This window comes from Filobasidium floriforme (assembly GCF_021052385.1).
Source record: "Filobasidium floriforme strain CBS 6241 chromosome Unknown HD553scaffold_17, whole genome shotgun sequence".
NCBI classification, from domain to species: Eukaryota; Fungi; Basidiomycota; class Tremellomycetes; order Filobasidiales; family Filobasidiaceae; genus Filobasidium; species Filobasidium floriforme.
In genome coordinates this window covers 609,315-628,744 of record NW_025763638.1, presented here as the reverse complement: position 1 = coordinate 628,744, position 19,430 = coordinate 609,315, and the positions used below count along the sequence as shown (strand labels likewise).

At 52.1% G+C, this 19,430-nt stretch overlaps 8 protein-coding genes across 8 annotated transcripts; 5 read left to right on the top strand and 3 right to left on the bottom strand.

Annotated features, from left to right (window-relative positions):
• Positions 1–1,191: 1,191 nt before the first annotated feature.
• HD553DRAFT_315250 (uncharacterized protein) lies at positions 1,192–2,031 on the top strand. Its single transcript, XM_046180467.1, has 4 exons — positions 1,192–1,318; positions 1,405–1,500; positions 1,576–1,815; positions 1,888–2,031. The coding sequence occupies exons 1-4, from the start codon at positions 1,286–1,288 to the stop codon at positions 2,002–2,004; spliced, it is 486 nt and encodes a 161-aa protein (XP_046035033.1). The 5' UTR covers positions 1,192–1,285; the 3' UTR covers positions 2,005–2,031.
• HD553DRAFT_315249 (uncharacterized protein) lies at positions 2,032–4,826 on the bottom strand. Its single transcript, XM_046180466.1, has 10 exons — positions 4,570–4,826; positions 4,233–4,505; positions 4,054–4,165; positions 3,901–3,980; positions 3,324–3,833; positions 3,016–3,243; positions 2,912–2,947; positions 2,771–2,839; positions 2,351–2,710; positions 2,032–2,282 (listed from the first exon to the last, which is right to left on the bottom strand). The coding sequence occupies exons 1-10, from the start codon at positions 4,711–4,713 to the stop codon at positions 2,121–2,123; spliced, it is 1,974 nt and encodes a 657-aa protein (XP_046035032.1). The 5' UTR covers positions 4,714–4,826; the 3' UTR covers positions 2,032–2,120.
• Positions 4,827–5,460: 634 nt separating this feature from the next.
• HD553DRAFT_315245 (Phox homologous domain-containing protein) lies at positions 5,461–7,208 on the top strand. The gene is made up of 8 exons (XM_046180465.1): positions 5,461–5,993; positions 6,076–6,108; positions 6,169–6,239; positions 6,315–6,381; positions 6,447–6,490; positions 6,558–6,683; positions 6,763–6,892; positions 6,969–7,208. The coding sequence occupies exons 1-8, from the start codon at positions 5,519–5,521 to the stop codon at positions 6,998–7,000; spliced, it is 978 nt and encodes a 325-aa protein (XP_046035031.1). The 5' UTR covers positions 5,461–5,518; the 3' UTR covers positions 7,001–7,208.
• Positions 7,209–7,957: 749 nt separating this feature from the next.
• Positions 7,958–9,023, bottom strand: HD553DRAFT_351455 (uncharacterized protein). The gene is made up of 2 exons (XM_046183615.1): positions 8,576–9,023; positions 7,958–8,484 (listed from the first exon to the last, which is right to left on the bottom strand). Exons 1-2 carry the CDS (start codon positions 8,707–8,709, stop codon positions 8,163–8,165), a joined length of 456 nt encoding a protein of 151 aa, XP_046035030.1. The 5' UTR covers positions 8,710–9,023; the 3' UTR covers positions 7,958–8,162.
• A 296-nt stretch (positions 9,024–9,319) lies between these two features.
• Positions 9,320–10,993, top strand: HD553DRAFT_315238 (uncharacterized protein). The gene is made up of 9 exons (XM_046180464.1): positions 9,320–9,392; positions 9,659–9,766; positions 9,843–9,904; positions 9,964–10,034; positions 10,095–10,259; positions 10,327–10,407; positions 10,470–10,563; positions 10,635–10,722; positions 10,792–10,993. The coding sequence occupies exons 1-9, from the start codon at positions 9,385–9,387 to the stop codon at positions 10,895–10,897; spliced, it is 783 nt and encodes a 260-aa protein (XP_046035029.1). The 5' UTR covers positions 9,320–9,384; the 3' UTR covers positions 10,898–10,993.
• On the bottom strand, positions 10,994–15,061 carry HD553DRAFT_315234 (glycoside hydrolase family 2 protein). The gene is made up of 16 exons (XM_046180463.1): positions 14,477–15,061; positions 14,293–14,412; positions 13,927–14,224; positions 13,549–13,862; positions 13,352–13,484; positions 12,995–13,290; positions 12,826–12,923; positions 12,636–12,763; positions 12,388–12,563; positions 12,296–12,312; positions 12,135–12,239; positions 12,013–12,077; positions 11,772–11,947; positions 11,457–11,712; positions 11,146–11,399; positions 10,994–11,086 (listed from the first exon to the last, which is right to left on the bottom strand). Exons 1-16 carry the CDS (start codon positions 14,684–14,686, stop codon positions 11,063–11,065), a joined length of 2,670 nt encoding a protein of 889 aa, XP_046035028.1. The 5' UTR covers positions 14,687–15,061; the 3' UTR covers positions 10,994–11,062.
• Positions 15,062–15,298: 237 nt separating this feature from the next.
• HD553DRAFT_315232 (uncharacterized protein) lies at positions 15,299–16,615 on the top strand. The gene is made up of 5 exons (XM_046180462.1): positions 15,299–15,491; positions 15,558–15,615; positions 15,691–16,130; positions 16,199–16,353; positions 16,420–16,615. The coding sequence occupies exons 1-5, from the start codon at positions 15,419–15,421 to the stop codon at positions 16,543–16,545; spliced, it is 852 nt and encodes a 283-aa protein (XP_046035027.1). The 5' UTR covers positions 15,299–15,418; the 3' UTR covers positions 16,546–16,615.
• Positions 16,616–16,842: 227 nt separating this feature from the next.
• On the top strand, positions 16,843–19,368 carry HD553DRAFT_315230 (putative camp-dependent protein kinase). The gene is made up of 11 exons (XM_046180461.1): positions 16,843–17,311; positions 17,381–17,458; positions 17,526–17,648; positions 17,714–17,810; positions 17,882–17,987; positions 18,058–18,185; positions 18,256–18,322; positions 18,390–18,531; positions 18,592–18,735; positions 18,809–18,945; positions 19,013–19,368. The coding sequence occupies exons 1-11, from the start codon at positions 17,285–17,287 to the stop codon at positions 19,299–19,301; spliced, it is 1,338 nt and encodes a 445-aa protein (XP_046035026.1). The 5' UTR covers positions 16,843–17,284; the 3' UTR covers positions 19,302–19,368.
• Positions 19,369–19,430: the final 62 nt, after the last annotated feature.

Genomic DNA, 19,430 nt, shown 5'->3' with positions numbered 1-19,430 from the left:
AAGGGGTTTGTGTGTGTCGTAAGCGTCTTTCGATCTGGTCTAAGAACGCGTTGTCGGTTTCGTATACGATCAGCCGTTCGTCTTCGGCCTGATCCAGCGTAGGGCTGATTCGTTATAGTCGTAGGGAAGTAATATGTGTCGTCGGTATCGTATATAGTCGGGATTAAACTGGCGAATCGCCAGGAGGTCTTTGCTAGGCTACGGAGTTCGCCACAATCGACCGGAAGAGGAAATTCTACCGTTTCGACGTAACGACAGCACCGTCTGGGCTCATAACCTGTTGTTACTAGCAAATCACTATGCGTTTCTCATTCGTATTGTACAAAGTATAGGCTCACCTGTTGTTACTAGCAAATCACTAGTAAAAACAGGTGTCAAGATACTACTAGTAATATAGAATCAAAACACGTCGACTGATGTAGTAGGGGTGAAAATCGTTACGCGAGTCACGTGATCTCTACAACAACAACGACTACCGATCCGAGCCTCGCGTGAGTCGTCATACGCTCGGTTATCAGTCAGGTCGTGTTACGTACTGACCGGGTCGTATGTGTTAGCTTCGTACGATGCCAAAACTACCCTCTTCTCCCACCAAAGCCAAGGCCGAACCTTACGAAAAGACGTCTCCCAAAAAGCAATCGGCCGTCAAGAGCGACCCCGACGAAGGCGCCACTTCCGGAAACGAAAAGGCATCTCCTGCTAAGAAAGGTGGCAAGAGCGCCAAGGGCGTCACCTGGACGCCTGAAATGGACAAGGACGTCATGATTCACATCTTGAAGCATTCGGATATCAACCTCCGCTTCAACTGGCCAGAGTTGCAAAAGGAAAAATTCCCGCACCTTACCGTAGTGCAGGTGAGTGGGAACTACGGCGGTCAGAGTACTCGAGTATCACGATCGTTGAAGTCTGCCTCTTTCCGAATTTGCAACCTTCCATCAGTTGAGGAGCCGTTGGGATAACAAGCTCAAGAATACCATGTTCCCTCCCGAAGTTCTCAAGATGAACAAGGACGCGAAGGGTGGGAAAGCGGGAAGTGCGAAAGGTGAACCCGAAGGAGACGAGTAGAGGTCGAAGATCGACGAGACATATGTATGGTGAACTGAAGAGACGTTACGATCATGTTGTAAAATGAGAACCATTGAGCTTCCTTTCTCGTCGAGTAATTCTATCTGAATACTGCGTTCCCAGTTTCGTCGCCCATCGCCCACTTTGGCCTAGACCTTCTAGTCATCTCTGCTCGTCTTGTGATCTTGTGATCCGATTCAAGTGAAGAGCTCGAGGCATCATGACGAAACAAAAGAGAACAAGAACAAGAACAAAAAGGGAAATCGGGTAGATCCACCCGAGAAGGGGTCCTTTGGCTTCGCGATTGGGAAAGCTGAGAAGCTATATTACTTTTTACCCAAAAGACCTCTGAGTCGAGTTCATCGCAGTCTACACCCTACTATCATATCTGGATATTACCCAGCCAAACCGTACACAAAATCCGTACTTGTGCCGGTAAGCAGATAAATCTCCTTGTGCAAGCGACCCGCGACCCGTCTCTCACATCCTGCTTCCTCGAACCATGTGCAGAAATCAAGAAACATCATGCCCAAAGCTCCCGGTTCATCATCCCCAGTCAAGAACGAGCCTTACGGAAAAGAGTCGCCCAAGAAGCAGCGTGCGGGTGCTGCTGCGTCTTCGAAGATCACTTGGACAGAGGAGATGGACAAGACCATGATCAGCCACGTCCTCAGCATCTCCGAGATTAAGCTGCATTACAATTGGACGGATCTTCAGAAGAACCACTTTCCTCAGTTGACGGTGAAGCAGGTATGTCATACTCGGCGAGCAGTATCGTGACGAGAGTTCATGTTGGCTGAAACCTTATCTCGATGACTCTAGTTAGAGAACCACTGGAACAACAAGGTCAAGAGCCTGCTGTTCCCACCCGACCTATTGAAGATGAGCAAGAAGGCGAAAGAAGGCGAAGTAAAGGAGGATGCCGGTTCGGAAGAATGATTCGCAAGGGGTTGGATGGAGAGGCGTTCACACTTGTAAAACGGATTATAAAGGCGAAACTGCCGCCAGGCATACAACTGGCTATACGTACAAATACACATCACTGCCCTCTCGTATCATATTCTCCCACTACCTGCCCCGAACATCTTCCTGGAGCTCGAGATGCTACTGCCGAAACTTCGACTCATGCTGAGCGAGTTACGTGGTAGACTAGAACTCGTAGGCTTCATGGGCGATAATATTGACGGGATCAACGAGTTACCCGAACTGGCTCCGGTCTGTCGTGGAATGGAAGGTATATCAGAAAGACCGTATGAAACCCAACGACATCGTAAGGCAGACTCACTAGGAAGCCGTTAAAGTCGAAAGCAGGTGCAAGCGGAGCGACCGCACCGATCTTCCGCTTCTTCTTCTTTTCGACTTCGACCGGGGCCAGAACGTCTTTACTCTTGCGTTTCCCGCTATCCCGTTCCTCCGGTTCATTCTCGTCGTTTTCGTCCTCCTCCATTATAGTGGGCTCTAGGCGCGACTTGCCAAAGCCGGGCGCTGGTCGGGACTTCGGTTTCGGAGCGAGCGAGACCGGTTTGGTGATCGACTCGACTGGCGAAGCTCTGGCAGCCTTCTTTACGGGAGCGTCGTCTCGCTCTGGTCCCGACTCCTCTGCCAGGGAAGTGGTCTTGGAAGCCGCACGACCAGCCCGTCCGGCCTGTGAGAAGGTCGATCCGGTAAGCGTGCTATTGGAACCATTACGGGGTTCGTTACTCACCCTTGGTTTCGGAACGTAGACTTCCTCTTCTTCCTCCTCGTCATCATCCGAAGCCACAGTGTACCTGGACTGTTGTATAGCGGCGTTGTTCCGAATCAGCATGATTGACGTGAAAGGGCTTGCAATCGTTTCAAATCTTACCTTGCTAGGTTTCTTCGTCACGGCCGCCTCCCGGGCCTACAGAAGTGAGATTAGAAAATCAGCAACAAGGTCAAAGGATCCGTCACCCGTGAGCTTTGACTGACAGCTCGCTTAGGAGCCTTGGCGACCTCTGCCTGCGCCTCCTCTTCGCTTTCGTTTGTAACCGTGATTTCCGGTACCGGCCGAGTTACCTTCTTCTTGACGGGTTCTGGAGAAGCAGGCTTCTCCGTCTCCTTAGGTTGAGCGGAAGAAGCAGCTCGAGCCTCGTTGCGGTACTTCTTGGCCTTCTCGACCAAAGCAGCGTTGTTACGTCGGAGAGAGTCGATTTCTTCCTACATAAGCAGACCGTCCAGGGGTATAGATCAGCACGCATGTGACGAGACGTCCCTACGCATTTCGTGAATAGACTCACTTCGAGGTTAGCGATCTTGTCCTTGAGATCGACGTTCTCCCTGTTCTCCCGCTTGGTCGATTTCTCCTTTTCGCGGAACTCCTTCCTGATCCGCTCCATCTCATCTTCGAGCTCCTTGACCTCTTCTTCCTTGCTCTTCAAGTCGCCCTTGACGCCCTTCAGCTCGAGTCTCATCGCCTTGACCTGCTTGTCGGTCTCCCCTCCCTTGGCCTTTTCTTCGGAAGAGAGCTCCTCTACCTCCTTTTCTAGCTGGGTCTCGCGTTCTTGTAGAGATTTGACGTTACGTTCGAGCTTGGCGATCGTCTTCTTGTCTGAGGTCGCCTGTCGTTGAGCTTCGGAAGCTTCTTCTTTCAGCTCAGAGATGGACGCTTGGAGTTCGGCGAGCTTGACCTGTGCGCCAGAATCGCTGGCCGACCGGGCTTCCTTAAGGGTTTCAAGAGCTCCTTCGGCAGACTCGCAACGGACGTCGGCTTTCCTGAGGGATTCCCGCAGTTTCTCAACTTCCTTTGACTAGGATGATGCGACTTTCGTCAGAAAACTGCTTCGAGACACAAAAAAAAACGCCTTGGCAACTCACGAGACTGGCAGTGTGCGCGATCTCGTCCTTGAGGTCAGCGGCATCAGCAGAAGCTTTTGACAGCCGATTCTTCAGTTGCACTGACAGTAGTGAAGCGCGGTCAGCATATCGATAATCCGGTTTGCATCATCGAGGAATCATATCTGAACGTACACTTCTCCTGATCGGCTTGCAGGACCTTCCGCTCCGTATCGATCAGCTGAGTTTCCAGCTTGGCCAACTTCAGGGCCGTTCGTTGTTCGGTCAACTGGACCTTGAGGTTGAACTACCCACAACGCTGGTCTTTCAGTCCATGCTCTCTCCATCGCTCGGATCCACCGCATCGGGCTCACCTCGGACTGCATCTCAGCCTTCTCATTTTCCACGATCCTCATCTTCTCCCGGAACATCCCTTCCCCGAAAGTCTTGCCCTTCAGCACTTCCGCCTGAGCCGCAGACAACGCCTCTTTCGTCTCTTTGAGTTCTGAAGCATATCGATCGCAAAGCTTTTGGAGCTTGTTGATGTCGGCCTGAGCTTGTTGAGCGGCGGCAGTCGAGGACGAGGTTGAAGATGTCAGAGCCTGGATCTCGCTTTGCAGCTTGGAAAGCTCGGATTGTTGTTTCCGCTGCGTGTAGAAGCGATCTTCAGCACGGAATTTTTCATGCCCTATACCACTGTTAGCGACTCACCTCGAGAGCATGCTTCTGGTTGAGCAGGATGTTGTTCTGTTTCTCCAACTCGGTGATCCTGGCCTTGACGGGTCGAGGTGTTTCGCGAATACCCGTATCATCCAATGGCGGCGGGGTGCGCAATAGCGCAGGATTGTAGGGCATGATCAAAGCACTTGGAACTCTACAAGTTATCTCAAAGTAACGAAATCAAAAGGTGTATGTGATGACGGGCAAGGCGGTGTCGATAAGATAGGGTAGTAAGTTAGATGGTTCGTTTGTTTACACTTTCGATGTTGTTTGTTGAATTGTTGACGCATGTTCTACTTCTTGTCCTCTGGGAGCGTAGACTCGAGGTGAACCGTGATTGCGAAAGCCGTGCCACTTTATATGAGTTGACAAGGTTCTCACCTCCAACCGAATCAGACAATACGACCTATCGCGCTACACCTTCGCTGAGTAGGTACACTCACTCAATGATTGCTGCTGACTTTCAAGTTATCGGAGGTCGGTATCGCTGTGACACAGGTAAATTGGGATACGGCGATCACAGCAGACGCGTTATCACGTGACTGGCAAACGATTGCGAATGATTTGTGATATGGCTAGGTGGGAAGTCACGGCGACTTTCGAAACCCGTCGAATCGGGTTCGGCATCACGGCAGTCCTTAGAGGGTACATGCAAGATGTGATCTGTGAAAATGAAAGACTCGTTTAGCTCGTCAGGCGTCCGAAATCGAGTTTACCAATTTGTAGCGAAATCACCTTCCCCGCATTAGCCAGCAACATTGATAACGCATACCGACCGATGACGGCATGCATAGCATGTGAAAACGCATAAATCAACCCTCAGACCGGCGGGGTAGGTCGTCGTCATCAATCAGAGTTCATTCCCGTCATCAGCAAGCAACAAAGGTCGTCGAGCTATCGAATCATCACCACTACTGTCTCGGTTCTCGTTGTATACAAGATGTACTCTGCCGGTGGATCTTCAAACTCTGCCAACTCGCCCTTTCAACCGTCACCATGGGCATCGACACCCACGCATGCCGCGCAACCAGGTTGGAATGATTACAGCAGTAACGACAATCAGTCTCGTGACAGCTATCAACAGCAGCCGTTCGGTCAAGAACCTCAGCAGCCAGGTCTCTCTAAGAACCCTGCTGTAGCAGCTTACGATCCGTACGGACAAGACGCTGCGAGAGGATACCCCTCTCCCGTCCGTGGCCAGGCAGCTCAGCCTTATGATCAGACGCCTCGGGGATACGCACAGCCCAATCCCTACGAACAGCGATCTCCGCAGCCACAACAGCAACAGTCCCAACAACAACCTCCTCAACAGCGTTATCAACAGCAGCAGCCTTCTCCTGCACAAGCGCAACGACCAAATCCTGCTCAGAGGCAATCGTCTCACCTCGTGCAACAGCAACAAGTAGCTCGTGGAGGTAAGCTGACATACATCAAGTCGCTTGATCGGTATATCCTAGCTAACGTTTCTCCGCCACTGGTCTTACGTTGTTATGACAGAGTACTATGTGCCCGGACCTGGCTCCCCTCCCAGTAAGCGTGCTTCTAGCCACTTACCCGCCTCGAGCAATACTGACGTCCTTTGTTCAACAGTCGAGGTCCACCATTCGCCGTTCGCTCGAACATTCTCGGACTTTGGAAAGGCTTACACCAAACCTCAAACTGTGAGTCATCTCCATCAGCCAAAGGTTGGATATCGTCGGACTCATTGTAAATGTCACTTGAATATTGCCATACAGTTCGACGAGATGTACGCTCCGCCTGAATCGTTCCTGGAGATCGAGGTCAGGAACCCGCAAACGCATGGTGAGACAAAGTTTTTCATATCGCCTATCTTGCCGCTGCTGATGCCATGGCTCCATGTTCTCCAGGAGTCGGAAGGAAGATGTATACCGATTACGAGATCATGACGAGGGTGAGCGACAGCATGTTCGCTAGTCTCCTGACTGCACAGACAAAGCTGTAACGTTCCCTTCGGACAGACCAATATACCCGCATTCAAGCTGGAGGTCTCCGTGGTCAGGCGTCGCTATAGCGATTTCGAAGCATTCAGGGACATTCTAGAACGGGAAAGCACGAGGGTCAACATCCCGACTCTCCCGGGCAAGGTGATTCGCTAGCATTGGTTCAGTCTCGCCTACCATGGTTCGTTGACAGAACTGCTGTCCTGCCATCGCACTGAAACAGGTCTTTACGAACCGATTCTCCGAGGACCTGATTGATAAGCGACAAGCTGCGTTGCAGCGGTTCCTGGAGATCGTTGCGGGACACCCTCTGCTGCAGACTGGATCGAAAGTGCTCTGCGCGTTCCTGCAAGGTAAGTGGTGTAATTCAACACGACTATACGACCGCGTACACTTATTGTCGTCGTGCTCGCATCGGAATCTTATTAGATCCTCAGTGGGAAAAGTCTCGGTGGGCGTGAGGGAAACATTGGACTTGGGCTCTCGAAGAAGTGTATGTACTGGACTCGTCGCGACGATTGGATCAGAGTGAACGTCAATTAGAAATGAACGTTGTAATATGGAGTGCACATCTCGTGAGATCTTATCTTGTTCCTAACAGTCCAGAGCAATTACGCTTCCGGGGTTTCAGGGGAGACCAGAGCGCCTGAGCTCAATAGATGCATTCCCACTGCACATCACCATACACGATACGGAAAGGCCAAGTTACAATCATGAGCATATACTAGGCGATACGATCTTGGTCGCGGGCATGACCAGGACATCGCATCTGGCACCACGCATCAGATTAGAAGTAGTTGTGCGTTGCCGAAGTCGTCCAAACGGGCTAGGAAGGCAGCCAAACTCGGGCAAACCAGAATATGCGACCCTTGTGACACTAGTTAGACAGCGACCGATTTGTATCACACAGGCTGCCTTAAGGCTGAGAACAAGGGTCTCAAAGCTGAGAACGCTCGACTCCAGGCCGCTCTGGCCGCTTGAATCACAACAGATTTGAGCACGGAGTACAGTAGATAGAAGGTTGTGTCGATGCGCTGCAGCGCAAACTCGAGATCCAGGCGGGCGCATCTAGATGTGCTAGTATGATAACACACCCATTGTAAACATCAGCTCGAACTGCACAGACACGTACATGTCAAAGCCCCAATGCCCGGTCCATCCAAGATCACCGCTCATTGGAAGAGGAAGAGGAAGAAGGACGATGAGCTCGAAGAGACCTTGGTCTCGCTGCCTTCAAAGAAACATCAAAGAGAGCCAATAGCCGTCCGTAAGCCAATAACATCTTGTGTACCCTGCTTAGTGCAGTCCTTTCCAGCTATTTCCGTCGAACTGAGAGCACGCTCCAGTTTTTAGATGGGCGCCGTACCTCTATCAATTGGCACGACCCGCGAGCCCTAAACCCAGCGAAAGTCGAATCTTTAGGCCTATAGGCTTAGGCATGTTGACGTATATGAGGCATGACTACAGCTACAGGATAATATCGATGGTACACGCTTGTGGATACAGTTTTATGACAATCTCAGGCGATACGGACTTGGGAACTCGTTCAGACCGTTATTATAATCGTTTCCATCTTTCACTTCATCTCTCTCGTCCCCTATCCTCCATCGCGTCTCATCGCGTCTAATATCCCTGAGGAGGCTTTCCGGGAGGAGGAGCGTATTGCTGGTGACCGGTAGATACGTGCGCTTGTTGCGGGTACTGGGTGGTCTGCTGTTGCCCGTAGTTATACGTGTTGTTGTCGTACCCAGCATTGCCCCCGGTGTACGGGTTGGAGTATTCCCCAGTCTGAGGGTACATGGTGCTCGAAGTGTGCGAAGGCAAGACCTCGGCATGTCGTTGACGTCGACGAGCGAGCAGCTTTCGGAAGACGAACATCCAGAAGAGCAGGATCAGGGCGAAGAAGACGATGGGCAAGATGATGGCGAGGAGGTAGATGTTTCGCCTGTTTCAGATTTGACACCGACGAGAACGAGAGCGGCGGGCGAGATCAGCGATCCGAAACGAGAAGGACAACGGGGCCCGAAGAGACTCACCATCCACCACGTCGTCGATTGTAGTAACCATACGGTCGACGGTACTGGGCCTCGGCGGTCGGGATGAGCGACATCAGGGTGACGACGCCGGCCAGTGCCAGCATGGTAGGGCGTTTGAAGAGGATCGACGACATGGGTGACGAAGTCGATTGTTTGCGTATGTGTGGGGGATGGAAGCTTTCTCGCGGGGGAGGTCTAGTGTTGGAAGTTTGGTAAGGATGAAAGACAAATTCGAGACGGGTACGGGGGGCGAAATGCGATAATGCGAGATAACGGATGTCAGGGAGGTATATATACCATCTTGAACGGCGCGATCTCTCTCCCGCTTTGAGGCATGAGGCATGGAGGTAGACACGACGAGAGAGCGAGAGACCCGAGTTGCAGCATGCAGACTGCGGGAGCGAGAGGCCGAGAGGGTGAAGGGGGCAGCATGAGGGCAACTCGCGACTCGATATGACGATGATGACGATGCGAGCGATGACGAGCATGACGAGCAGCAGATCCGGTATAAATGACGACACCGTGGTCTGCCAAGCCCGAGGATCGGTGATCACTAGCGCACGGCATCTTGTTGGCCTCTGCCACGAAGAAGCGCAAGGTTGTCACAGCCGCGCTTGCTACTGCCTCTTTCGGATCCGAGCGGGACATGCTGCCTGGGGATTCGTCACCCGGCGGGATGTCCATCTCGAGCCGGATAGCAACGATAACTCGATCCCTCCTCTGGCTATGGCTTTTAAATGGTTTCTGTAACGTTGTAGAGCCTCGCATCTTGACCTTAAAGTTCGAACAACCAAGTTGCGGCTCTCATCATGTCCTGGTGAGTAGGCCTTCGACTGCGCTCATCGTCGTCTTATGGCTGACCTGCCACCTTTGATCGATCGTCGTTAATGTCCTAATAGGGGAGGGTGAGCTTTTTCCTTGACGATATTTTCTAGATGAAGAATCTGCTGCTGACTCCCTAGACCATATGCTACCTGTGTCTCTTCTAATGCGGTGCATTTCTCATTCGCTTGACCTCTTTCGAATTCATCCGAACCTTCCCAACCATCCCGCATGAAATGCTCGTCCGGGTACAAACACCAGTTTCAAGAAGGCAGCGTCCCGAGCTGGGACGCAGATCATGCAAAAGACCGGTCAGATCGAACGGACTGTCGACCGGGAGTTTGCAGAAGAGGAAGGTAGATACAGGACGTAAGTCGCGCGCAGCAGGAAGACTGCGTCTCAAGGGACTCGACCTGATCACTGCGAATCACATATGGGAGAATAGGATGGAGAGGGAGACTACCGAGCTGCAGAAGGAGGCCAAGGCTTATCTCGATGCTATGCGATGTGAGTCGGCAAGACTGCTAGTCTTCTTCTTGACCGTCGCTGACATCGGGCTTCCGCAGCAATGTCTGCATCGCAAAGCCGGATCGCCGAAACCCTCGAAATGTTCTACACCGCCGACAGGACGTCCGACGTAATCATCCTTCCAGGAATCTTTCAGGTCGAATGCCAGCTGATTATATTGCTTCCTCAGGGCGCCATGGCTGGACACGCCTACAAGTCCGCTGTAGACGAGTTGGACAACAGCGTCGGACGGGACCTCGACGCTCCTTTCAGGGCAACCGTCCTCGAGCCCGTTGGCAAACTGTGCAGTTACTACCCTGCTATCAACGATGCCATCGCCAAGAGGAACAAGAAGGTGAGCCGGCTGAAACGTATTTTCTTACACCAAATCAAGCTGATCTTGCCGCCTTGTTTCCTAATAGATGCTGGATTATGACGCGTCAAGGTCTAAAGTCAGGAAGCTCGTAGACAAGCCGGCTGAAGATACTGCCAAGCTGCCCAGGGTGATTCATGTGCTCTGACCCGACAGTCACCACTTGAATACTGATCAGGAAACGTTTGACAGGCCCAACAAGAGCACGACGAAGCCAAGGAGATCTTTGAAGTCTTGAACGGTCAGCTTATCGAAGAGCTGCCTCAGCTGGTAGAACTGCGAATACGTGAGTCTCTATTCTCCTGCGGATCATGATGTCGTGCATGGCTGCAGCTTACACGATTCTACCCGTGTCAGCCTACCTTGACCCATCTTTCGAAGCCATGGTGCGGTGTCAGCTGAAGTTCGCAGAGGAAGGATACTCGAAGCTCGCAGGCGTCCAACGGTAGGTGCACACGCACACTCTTTCCTCTTTGGTTAATATACTAATCAGTCGTAAACGGAACGATGACAGTTACTTTGCCGAAAACATCCGAGACGAGTACGCGAACGGTCAACTCGACGCCCAGGTAGAATCCACCCTAGGAGAAATGAAGCAGTTGGCGATCTATGGAATTTAATCGTTCCAAAACCATCGTGTACGCAAATCACACAGACTATCCGAGAGCGTGAATTGTTGTGTCCCGTATCCAGTTGTAATGCTCAAATCGATAACAATCATGCTTTCACTCCGCCATTCCGCAAACGCCTATTTCCTACAACACTTTTTGATGAATACCGATCCTTCATGCGGAACCATCTCCGAGATACTGCAAGTTCTTGGATAAGCATCGATCTAGGCAAAGAGAGTTTGAGAGGATTCGCTCACCCTAGCCTTGACCTTTCTGCCCTTCAGGCCCTTTGCGATGACCACTTGGTCGTCCCCTGGCATCATATCGATGGCCTGGTCGGACCACTTTACCTCACCGTCTTTGGCATCGGTGCTGCGGTCTTCGACGTCCAGGATGACTCCCTTGATGGGTCGTTTACAAGACAGCGTCAAGGTCTCGCCATCGTCGCCAGTCTTGATGTTCAACCCGACTTCAGGGAATTGAATGTACTTCCAGGGCTCAGGCCAGTTTGCTGTGGAGGCAATATATCAGCAAGAGCATGTGGTTGACACCTATGTTTCTGTCTTACCGTATCGAGCGAGTACCGTTCCGTCTTGATCGATCAACCTCGCGCCTACGACGATAATCTTGGGCAATTGCGAAGCCAGCGTTCTGGTAGGCTGTCCCGCGACAGTGCCCTTGAAGAACTCTGTGGATGCGTTGGGCGCGAGCACGACCTCGGTTGACTTGGAATCGACGACCTTGCCTTCTTCCAGGTCGAAAGAGACGACCTCGAGCGTGGCCTTTTTCTCCTCGACCGACGAGTTGTTTCCCCAGATCTCGAGCTGCGGTACGGACAGGTGAGTCATGTGCAAGGGATTTGTTGAGCCATGGCTCTACGTACGCTTTGCTCGATCTTAAAGTACGCGTCCGAACTCGGGTTGTCCAACGTCTTGACATCTTTTCGAGCCATGCCGACCGTGAACGGCCGAAGTTCCCTTGCGATGGCAAAGAAAGCTGGTTTCGGTCGCATAAAGTAGTCGACGATGGCCCAACTCGTCGTCGGCCAACAGTCATTGACTGTAAAGCAATATTGCATATTAACATCGTTTCGTAGAGCTTCCTCAAGTCCCGGCACGACTCACTCTGCCAAACAAGCGCTCCGGAAGTCAACTCCTTGCCCTTGCCCTTCCAGTTTCGTCGCCAGAGCCTGCTCGTCGACTTCAAATGAGCTCGATCGCCACAGCCACGCGCGGGTGAGGCTTACCTGTAAGCGGCTGCCAATGTTTCGGCTTGCATTACCTGAGTATAGTACACATAACTCTCCATGTCAAAGGCATGACGGAAGTTCTCCATCAAATATAGCTCCAATCTAAGGATCAACATGTTAGCGTTATAACAGACTGTGGGCGATGACATCTGGCTTACCGGCGCTCGAAACCATCCTATCAAATTTACAAACAGGGTTAACCACGTCGTTAGCGAGGCTCGTCAAACTGACGACTGGAGCAAATACTAACAGCCTTGTTGTGCGAGCAGTTGGTTCGTGACTGAGGGAAGCGCTCCTTCTCATTGCCGTCTAACCAGTAATCGACAGTCCTGATGTCCGGGTATCCTTCCATACCGAATTCTGAGACGAAACGACCGGCGAGAATGTCCCAGTTGTGCCAAGGTTCTTGCGAGCCGTGCCAGACATCTGCGATGAAAGGGAAATTATTCCGTCAGCCGGAACGCAAATGACCTTGTTCTTCACGGGATGTCTGCTCACTCCACTGGTGGAGGTCTCCGACCGTCTTGTCGCCACTGGTTTGGCCACCGAACGGGCTAGACGGGTGATAATAGGTCTCGCAGAGAGAGCTGACCACGTCTGGCAAGAGCTTCTCGTAAATGTGACGACTGCGATTTGGAGGATCAGCATGTTGCCCATGTGAGGTAAATCAGGCTGCGCTCGTGCTCACGCAGGGAAGTTGGTCTTGGTAAAGTCTGACGTCTTGTCGTCATAATCGACAACGACGCCGATCGACTCGAGCAATTGATAGTCTTCGTTGTTACCAGCCTGGAATGACCAATTTGTTTTGTTCAATACTTGCGAATCGACAATATCGAAATTATCGCCAGACCACTTACGAAGATCGCAAGACTCGCGTGGTTTCGCAAAGCTTGAACAGCCTGCTCCGCTTCGACCTGCACTGACTCCAAGAACTGCTTGTTGGCGGGATACTGCCCACAGCCGAACATGAAATCCTGCCAGACCAGCAGACCGAGTTCGTCGCAAATGTCGTAAAAGTAGTCAAACTCGTACACTCCGCCTCCCCAGACCCGGACCATGTTCTGGTTGCCGTCTACCATGAGCTGCAGCCACGCGCGGTATCGTTCCTCCGTACATTCGGTGAGATGGTTGTCCGCTGGGATCCAGTTGGATCCTAGATTGTGGGTTCGGTTCAGCATGCGACTATGTGGTTGAACGTGAGTCACGGGACTCACCTCCACAGAACACCCTTCGACCGTTGACCTCGAAAAGGAAGCTGCTTCCAGGAGCGTCGATGAGACTCTCCTGGACGACCTTGATCGTCCTGAAACCGATCCTGTCTTCTCTCTTGGAGATCGACGTTCCGTCCTGCAATAAAAAGCGAAAGCTTCAATCATCTTGAAAGCGATACAGCCTGTTCTTGCTGACATACCTGAAGTATCAATTCCGCAGAGACATTGTAGAGCGGCTGTTTGCCTTGTCCAACGGGCCACCAGAGCTGGACGTCTTCACCGACAGTAAAATCCCACTCGACCTCAGCCTCGCCATTATCGTTCAGCTTTATCGTTTGGGTCTTGATAGATTTGCCGGAAGTATCCGACAGAGTCAAGGTGACGCTCGAGTCTTTCAAGGCGTGAGAAACCTGGACCTTGGAACGCAGTTTGGCGGTCTTGTGTGAAGAGTCGAGGATGGTATCGATACGGTTACCTGTGATCTTGGCAGTGTAGGCATGGATGTAGATGGGCTCTGTGCGCGTTCATATCAGTGACCTCCCTCCCCGGTGCAGCTGTGAATGAGCGAGATCACTCACTCCAAGGTCCGACCGTCATGACCACTGGACCCCAATCCCAACCCCAGCCATATTGCGCCTTTCGCACGTATAGCCTGGAAGAGTTTCCGTTCCAGAACGAGAGCTTCTTCTGTTCGCCCGTCAAGGGATCCTTGTTCTCAGGCAAGTTCTTCTCCATCTCCGCGGCCTCGATCCTCTTGGCTTCGTACCAAGCCGAAGGGAAGGTGAGCGTCAGGCTGTGTTCTCCCTTGCCGAACTCTTTGACGGGGATACGGTAGGTCTGGAACATGTTCGAAGCGTAAAGTACCTCTTTGCCGTCCTGTAGTTGTACAATGCTGGTTAGTTCTCGTTCAACGCCGAATCCGGAAATGAGAACGGGATACGCACGATTTCGACATGACAGAACGTGTCGAGACCTTCGAATACGATATCGACATTGTCTTGCTTGCTCTGCTCTTCCGTGATCTCAAACGTTGTCTTGAAGCGCCAGTCGGACTCTCCGATCCACTGCAGATCCGAAATTACAGTCGATCAGGACTCGCATACCGCAAACTTCTCGAGATGATCTCACCTGGATGTCCCACTCGTTCAAGCCCTTGCAGTGATCAGGAATCTCTTTCCTCTGCATCAACTCGACGTGAACCCCAGTAGGAAACTTGTGCACCGAGTGCCATTCCTTTTCCTGTTGAGCGACCGTACTCGGCTTGGCACCGTCCGGTACCCTGGTAGGTGTGAGCTGGGTATAAGACCAGTTGGCGGATATGGGAGTCGTGGTCTCCATTTCGTGGGTTGTTCTGTGGTATGGGAGCAGAGTCGATCGAGGCTTTTGATGTGTGATACGACTTGATCACAAGGTGTTCGCCTGATCAGCTGTCAGTGAGTGTGTATGTACTGTGATACTTGCCCCCTTATATAGCTGTCAAGATGGAAGATGACCCCCGAAGAGGGTCGAGATCATGTGTGTGATGTGAACACGATTTCGCCGGTCATTGTCGCCCATTTGCCCGACGTTTGTCCGCACACTTTCACCGGGCGACTCTTGTGATGATCTGTTTCCGATCAACAGACACATCGTCAATACGAGCAATCTGAGTGTGAATATGATGGCATTGTCCCAACGTGTAGACCCTCTGGATGTCTCGTCGTGACATTCGTGCTTGCAATAATAATATGCATGCGAGTGATGCCACCTACAAGCAGGCAAGACTTCTCGGACCTCGGGCAAACCGCGACTCGGGCAACGCCGAAGAGGGGACGAAGGGACGGGGTTCGTTCGATCGAAGTGGGGTCGATCACGTGATCGAATAGAAGGTGTCTCCCTTCGTCCTGCTCATCAACATCGCATCAGTTCGATCAGTTCATTATCGTCCACCAAGAAGAAGGTTAGGGACAGACGACAGACAAGAAAAACAGCACCATCGCGCCATCGCCAAATGCAGGAACGGTCATGTCCAATCTCGACCGTTCCAACAAGATCACATAGCGTTCCCGACCGACCTGGCTTTCAACCTCGATGATGCCCGAAGACTCGCTGTTCCCCCAGGATTGGCACCAGTTCATCGACGTCCGTTTCGATGAGCGAGATCGTAAGTGAACCATACACCAGCTTACCATAATAATCTCCACGCTGACCCTTGGTGATCTCTGCGCAGTCCTAGCTGGAGTCAGGGGAATCTCACAGTTCCTGGACAAAGGGTTCCGCCCGATCACGTCAGTAGCACTCACGGCAACTCGGCGATACTTTCGGGAACTGATCCGGCATTGAAATCTTCTCTGGATCAATAGCAAACACATACACGTCCTCTTCTTCATCATCTTTGAGCGACATGCTAAATACCTCTTGGCTGCCGACATACACGACACCCGATCAGGAAGACCGGAACCTCTGGTGACCGAGGCGATCTACACCCTAGCTAGGATCAGCCTGAACGTGAACCACGCTTCGTCTTTGGCAGACGCCATACCTTCTGGTCAACGTATATCGGAATTGCTCGACTATGATGTGGATCCGAGATCCGTATTCGAGGGGGCCAAGGCGTTCATGACGGAACGTGTTGAGCCGTTCGGAGGGTCGGTCTGGGGGCTCGTCCTCACACCGACTTCTTCCAAGTCTAAGGATGAATACGAGATCGAAGCGGGTGGATGGAGGATCTTGGCGTGGTTGGTCGACCTCTGGTCGAAGGACTCCGAGGATAGCGAGGAGCACACAGATGAGGCCGAGTCCGGTGAGCATCGATATACGTCGCTCTGGTACCGTTCCCTCGCTCATCATTCAACGTTGTAACCGGGACAGCGGGGTCCGCTATGTTACGAGCTCAACTAGGACCCACCTTGTCTTTAGCTTTCCCCATGATCATCACGGAGCTGACCTTCCGGTCGGGTGGTTATGAGTCGGATCCAACCGATGGGGCGATGCGAGGCTGGGTCGTGGGCAGGCTACTTTTCCTAGTGAGCGAGCGATCCGAGACTCATTGTGAGATTCATCGTCGCTGATCCTCGTGTTTGTTTCAATAGTGTAAAGATGTGGTCGGTCCCGAGGAACTGTGCTCGAGCTTGGAGGACGTCCTCGGCGAGTTGGACGGCGCCGAGGAGCGTCTCGCTGATTCGGGTGTCGACCTCACGAAGTTGCTAGGAACGTGAAATGCGTCCACGCAGAATACATGGAACTGTACATGCATGGACAGAGGCTATATACATGATATCAGAGTTGTTTGTGATCTGTGATCTACTTGCTACTTGTCATGCCGTGGGGGCGACTGTTCGCCGCCCATTCACTAGACGAGGAACAAAAGAGAGTTTGTGCTGCGTGGGTGGGTCGGGGTGACCGGGCCACGCGGCGAGAGCGCGAGGGAGGTGCGAGGCCGAGGGCGATCTATCTGATCCATCAGCTCTGTCTGTCTTCCCCCATCACAGCGTGTTGATTGTACTTGCGTCCAACGACATTTGCACGATACCGACTTTTAGTTCACCGCTGTCCGCTTACGGAGGTCAACCAGCTGATTCAGTCAATTGCGATAGAGCTTCGACTCGCATCGCCTCGTGATCCAGGACGACCACCGAGCCTGCACCTTGATCGCTCCTGGCCGGAACAATGTGTTTCTTCAAGACCGCTGTCTAAACCGATACCTTTTTATCGACTCTCGAACCTTTCAACATCCTTTTTGCGCAATTCATGAAGACATCCTCGCTACTCCGGCCACACGTTCCTTGATTCGACCTCTCAACGACCCACAATCGCTCGGAAAAGGACAGACACAAGCTTAAGCTTGCTTGCTTGAACACGTCGGCTGGCATGCAACCAGCTTGCGCACCCTCGACTACTCGATCTATCATCAACGCAAGTTTTCGGGCGGTCCCGAATTGATTGCTGCGGGTCGCTATGGGTGCTGCCTGCTGCCGGCCAGAGGTATGATCCTGGTCCGATCACGATCGTACCGTATACAGCGGCTGATGCGGAGTTTCTATGTCTCTGCAGGCCATCGACTTTGACGGTGAAGTCAACCTCTTTCATTTCTTTCTCTTGCGGAGCGTTGGGAAGGGTGCATTCGGAAAGGTAGGTCTCATAGCATGATCCGTAGGATCGCCAATGGTGTTGTGTTGACTCTTGATCCGTCGTTCAGGTTCGCGTCGTCCAACACAAACAATCCAAGACGCTATATGCACTCAAATACATCAACAAGCAAAAATGTGTCAAGATGAAGGCAGTCGCCAATATCGTGCAAGAGCGGAGATTGTTAGAAGAGGTACGCCAAGCTTCAGATCTCTTGCTTCAACATGCTTACAAGGCTCACGACATGCATGGACGCAGATCGATCACCCGTTTGTCGTCAACCTGAGATACGCCTTTCAAGACGACGAGAATTGCTTCTTTGTGCTGGATCTGATGTTGGGAGGAGATCTGAGATGTACGTCGTTTGCCTTGCACGTAGCTCGCTCAGCCGCAGACCGAAGCTGACTTGAAGTGGCGTTCCGTCAGTCCACCTCGAACGACAAGGGCTGTTGTCGGAAGAAGTGGTCCGTTTCTATATAAGTGAAATCGCATTGGCCATCGATTATCTCCATAGCAAGAAAATCGTCCATCGGTGGGTCTCGCAAGCACGTGTTCTTCCCCGGCTTGACAGACGGCTGACGTCCTGCCCTTTTGATCCACAGGGACCTCAAGCCCGATAACATCCTCCTTGACGAGAGGGGTCACGTACACCTGACGGATTTCAATATCGCCGTACACTTTTCCGATAGGAGACTACTGACGGGGGTGGCCGGAAGCCTGGCCTATATGGGTATGTACAAATGAAGCGAGGACTATAGGTACCGATTCGCTGACCTTTTCCGCATCGATTTCTTCCCCAGCGCCTGAGGTTCTAACAAAGAAAGGATATTCGGCTCCTGTCGACTGGTGGTCTCTCGGTGTTTGCGCGTAGGTCTTGGTTTGAATGCGTTGGGTTGCCCGACTCTCTGACCTATCACCGTTTTTTCAACGTCAGATACGAGTTGATGTTTGGCAAGAGGCCATTCCGGGGCAGAACAAATACGAATCTGACAGAGGCCATCCTGAGAGAACCGCTGAGCTGGCCGGCGGACGCTTCGACACGAATATCTCCTGAAGGCATGCAAGTTGTGCGCAGTGTAAGTCGAAGGGGGAAGACAGATCAGACTCGGACCTGAAGCTGAACCTCTCCCACAAAGCTTCTCGAGCGAGACCCCAACAAAAGGCTAGGGTACCGGGCCGACGGAAGCGCTCTCGCTAACCTAAAAGCGCAGCCGTGGTTTGCCGGCCTCGATTGGGAGGTCGTAGGAAACAAGGCAGCGGTACCGCCATTCGAACCGGACGCAAGTCGGCCCCGTCACATCGAAACCCCGCATGATCGTTTACTGACATTGCTATGCGTTCGGCCCATTCTAGTCGAAGAAAGCGAACTTTGACGCCACTCATGAGCTGGAAGAGTTGTTGTTGGAAGAGAATCCTCTCAAAGCCCGGAAACGCAATCCTAACGCCAATCTCGACAACCTCAGTAAGGAGATGCGATTGATGGAGGAACAGTAAGCGAAGCGATCGTGCTTGATTTTCACGTTCCCATAGCTATTATTGACGGCTACCTCGCGACAGCTTCACTGTCTTTGATTATACCAAGCGAGGCCGAAAGAGCTATTACCGCGGACACGCCCCGTCTGAACGGATGTCAATAGACCCAAACCTGCTAGCATCATCAGCAACCGGTATTCCAGGTCGTCCGGATCTTGGGGAAGAACGGTCACAATTGTGTTCTACTACCGGCCTAGATATTGAAGGACAGATCGCCGATGGAGGTGGTCTGGCGGCCTTGCGAGATAGTAACGCTTATCCACCGACTGAACATGGAGAGGAACGCGAGCCCGGTAGTCGGTATCGAAATTAGGAGGAATGTCTTGTATCCCAGTTATAATTCACGCGCACACCAGTCATTTCACGCAGGACTCTTGACTCATGCTATTCGGAAGGTCATCCTATGTTCGTTATGCTCGTCATATATTACAGATGTTAAGTG

What these genes read in the sequence shown, in the direction of transcription:
- HD553DRAFT_315230 (XM_046180461.1), top strand. Translation starts at nt 17,285, where the DNA reads ATGGGTGCTGCCTGCTGCCGGCCAGAG. An exon ending in GGAAGGGTGCATTCGGAAAG is followed by an intron (nt 17,459 to 17,525) that starts GTAGGTCTCATA and finishes TCCGTCGTTCAG; the next exon opens with GTTCGCGTCGTCCAACACAA. An exon ending in CGGAAGCCTGGCCTATATGG is followed by an intron (nt 18,186 to 18,255) that starts GTATGTACAAAT and finishes TTTCTTCCCCAG; the next exon opens with CGCCTGAGGTTCTAACAAAG.
- HD553DRAFT_315250 (XM_046180467.1), top strand. Translation starts at nt 1,286, where the DNA reads ATGACGAAACAAAAGAGAACAAGAACAAGAACA. An exon ending in CAAAATCCGTACTTGTGCCG is followed by an intron (nt 1,501 to 1,575) that starts GTAAGCAGATAA and finishes AACCATGTGCAG; the next exon opens with AAATCAAGAAACATCATGCC. An exon ending in CTCAGTTGACGGTGAAGCAG is followed by an intron (nt 1,816 to 1,887) that starts GTATGTCATACT and finishes CGATGACTCTAG; the next exon opens with TTAGAGAACCACTGGAACAA.
- HD553DRAFT_315238 (XM_046180464.1), top strand. An exon ending in GAGGAAGGTAGATACAGGAC is followed by an intron (nt 9,767 to 9,842) that starts GTAAGTCGCGCG and finishes ATGGGAGAATAG; the next exon opens with GATGGAGAGGGAGACTACCG. An exon ending in ATACTGCCAAGCTGCCCAGG is followed by an intron (nt 10,408 to 10,469) that starts GTGATTCATGTG and finishes AACGTTTGACAG; the next exon opens with GCCCAACAAGAGCACGACGA.
- HD553DRAFT_315245 (XM_046180465.1), top strand. Translation starts at nt 5,519, where the DNA reads ATGTACTCTGCCGGTGGATCTTCAAACTCTGCCAACTCGCCCTTTCAA. An exon ending in CAGGAACCCGCAAACGCATG is followed by an intron (nt 6,382 to 6,446) that starts GTGAGACAAAGT and finishes CATGTTCTCCAG; the next exon opens with GAGTCGGAAGGAAGATGTAT. An exon ending in ATTACGAGATCATGACGAGG is followed by an intron (nt 6,491 to 6,557) that starts GTGAGCGACAGC and finishes CCCTTCGGACAG; the next exon opens with ACCAATATACCCGCATTCAA.
- HD553DRAFT_315249 (XM_046180466.1), bottom strand. Translation starts at nt 4,713, where the DNA reads ATGCCCTACAATCCTGCGCTATTGCGCACCCCGCCGCCATTGGATGAT. An exon ending in TCGCGCACACTGCCAGTCTC is followed by an intron (nt 3,834 to 3,900) that starts GTGAGTTGCCAA and finishes GCATCATCCTAG; the next exon opens with TCAAAGGAAGTTGAGAAACT. An exon ending in ACAAGATCGCTAACCTCGAA is followed by an intron (nt 3,244 to 3,323) that starts GTGAGTCTATTC and finishes CTGCTTATGTAG; the next exon opens with GAAGAAATCGACTCTCTCCG.
- HD553DRAFT_315234 (XM_046180463.1), bottom strand. Translation starts at nt 14,686, where the DNA reads ATGGAGACCACGACTCCCATATCCGCCAACTGGTCTTATACCCAGCTC. An exon ending in CGTTCTGTCATGTCGAAATC is followed by an intron (nt 14,225 to 14,292) that starts GTGCGTATCCCG and finishes GTACAACTACAG; the next exon opens with GACGGCAAAGAGGTACTTTA. An exon ending in ACATTGGCAGCCGCTTACAG is followed by an intron (nt 12,078 to 12,134) that starts GTAAGCCTCACC and finishes GTCGACGAGCAG; the next exon opens with GCTCTGGCGACGAAACTGGA.
- HD553DRAFT_315232 (XM_046180462.1), top strand. Translation starts at nt 15,419, where the DNA reads ATGATGCCCGAAGACTCGCTGTTCCCCCAGGATTGGCACCAGTTCATC. An exon ending in AAAGGGTTCCGCCCGATCAC is followed by an intron (nt 15,616 to 15,690) that starts GTCAGTAGCACT and finishes CTGGATCAATAG; the next exon opens with CAAACACATACACGTCCTCT. An exon ending in CACAGATGAGGCCGAGTCCG is followed by an intron (nt 16,131 to 16,198) that starts GTGAGCATCGAT and finishes TAACCGGGACAG; the next exon opens with CGGGGTCCGCTATGTTACGA.
- HD553DRAFT_351455 (XM_046183615.1), bottom strand. Translation starts at nt 8,709, where the DNA reads ATGTCGTCGATCCTCTTCAAACGCCCTACCATGCTGGCACTGGCCGGC. An exon ending in AATCGACGACGTGGTGGATG is followed by an intron (nt 8,485 to 8,575) that starts GTGAGTCTCTTC and finishes AATCTGAAACAG; the next exon opens with GCGAAACATCTACCTCCTCG.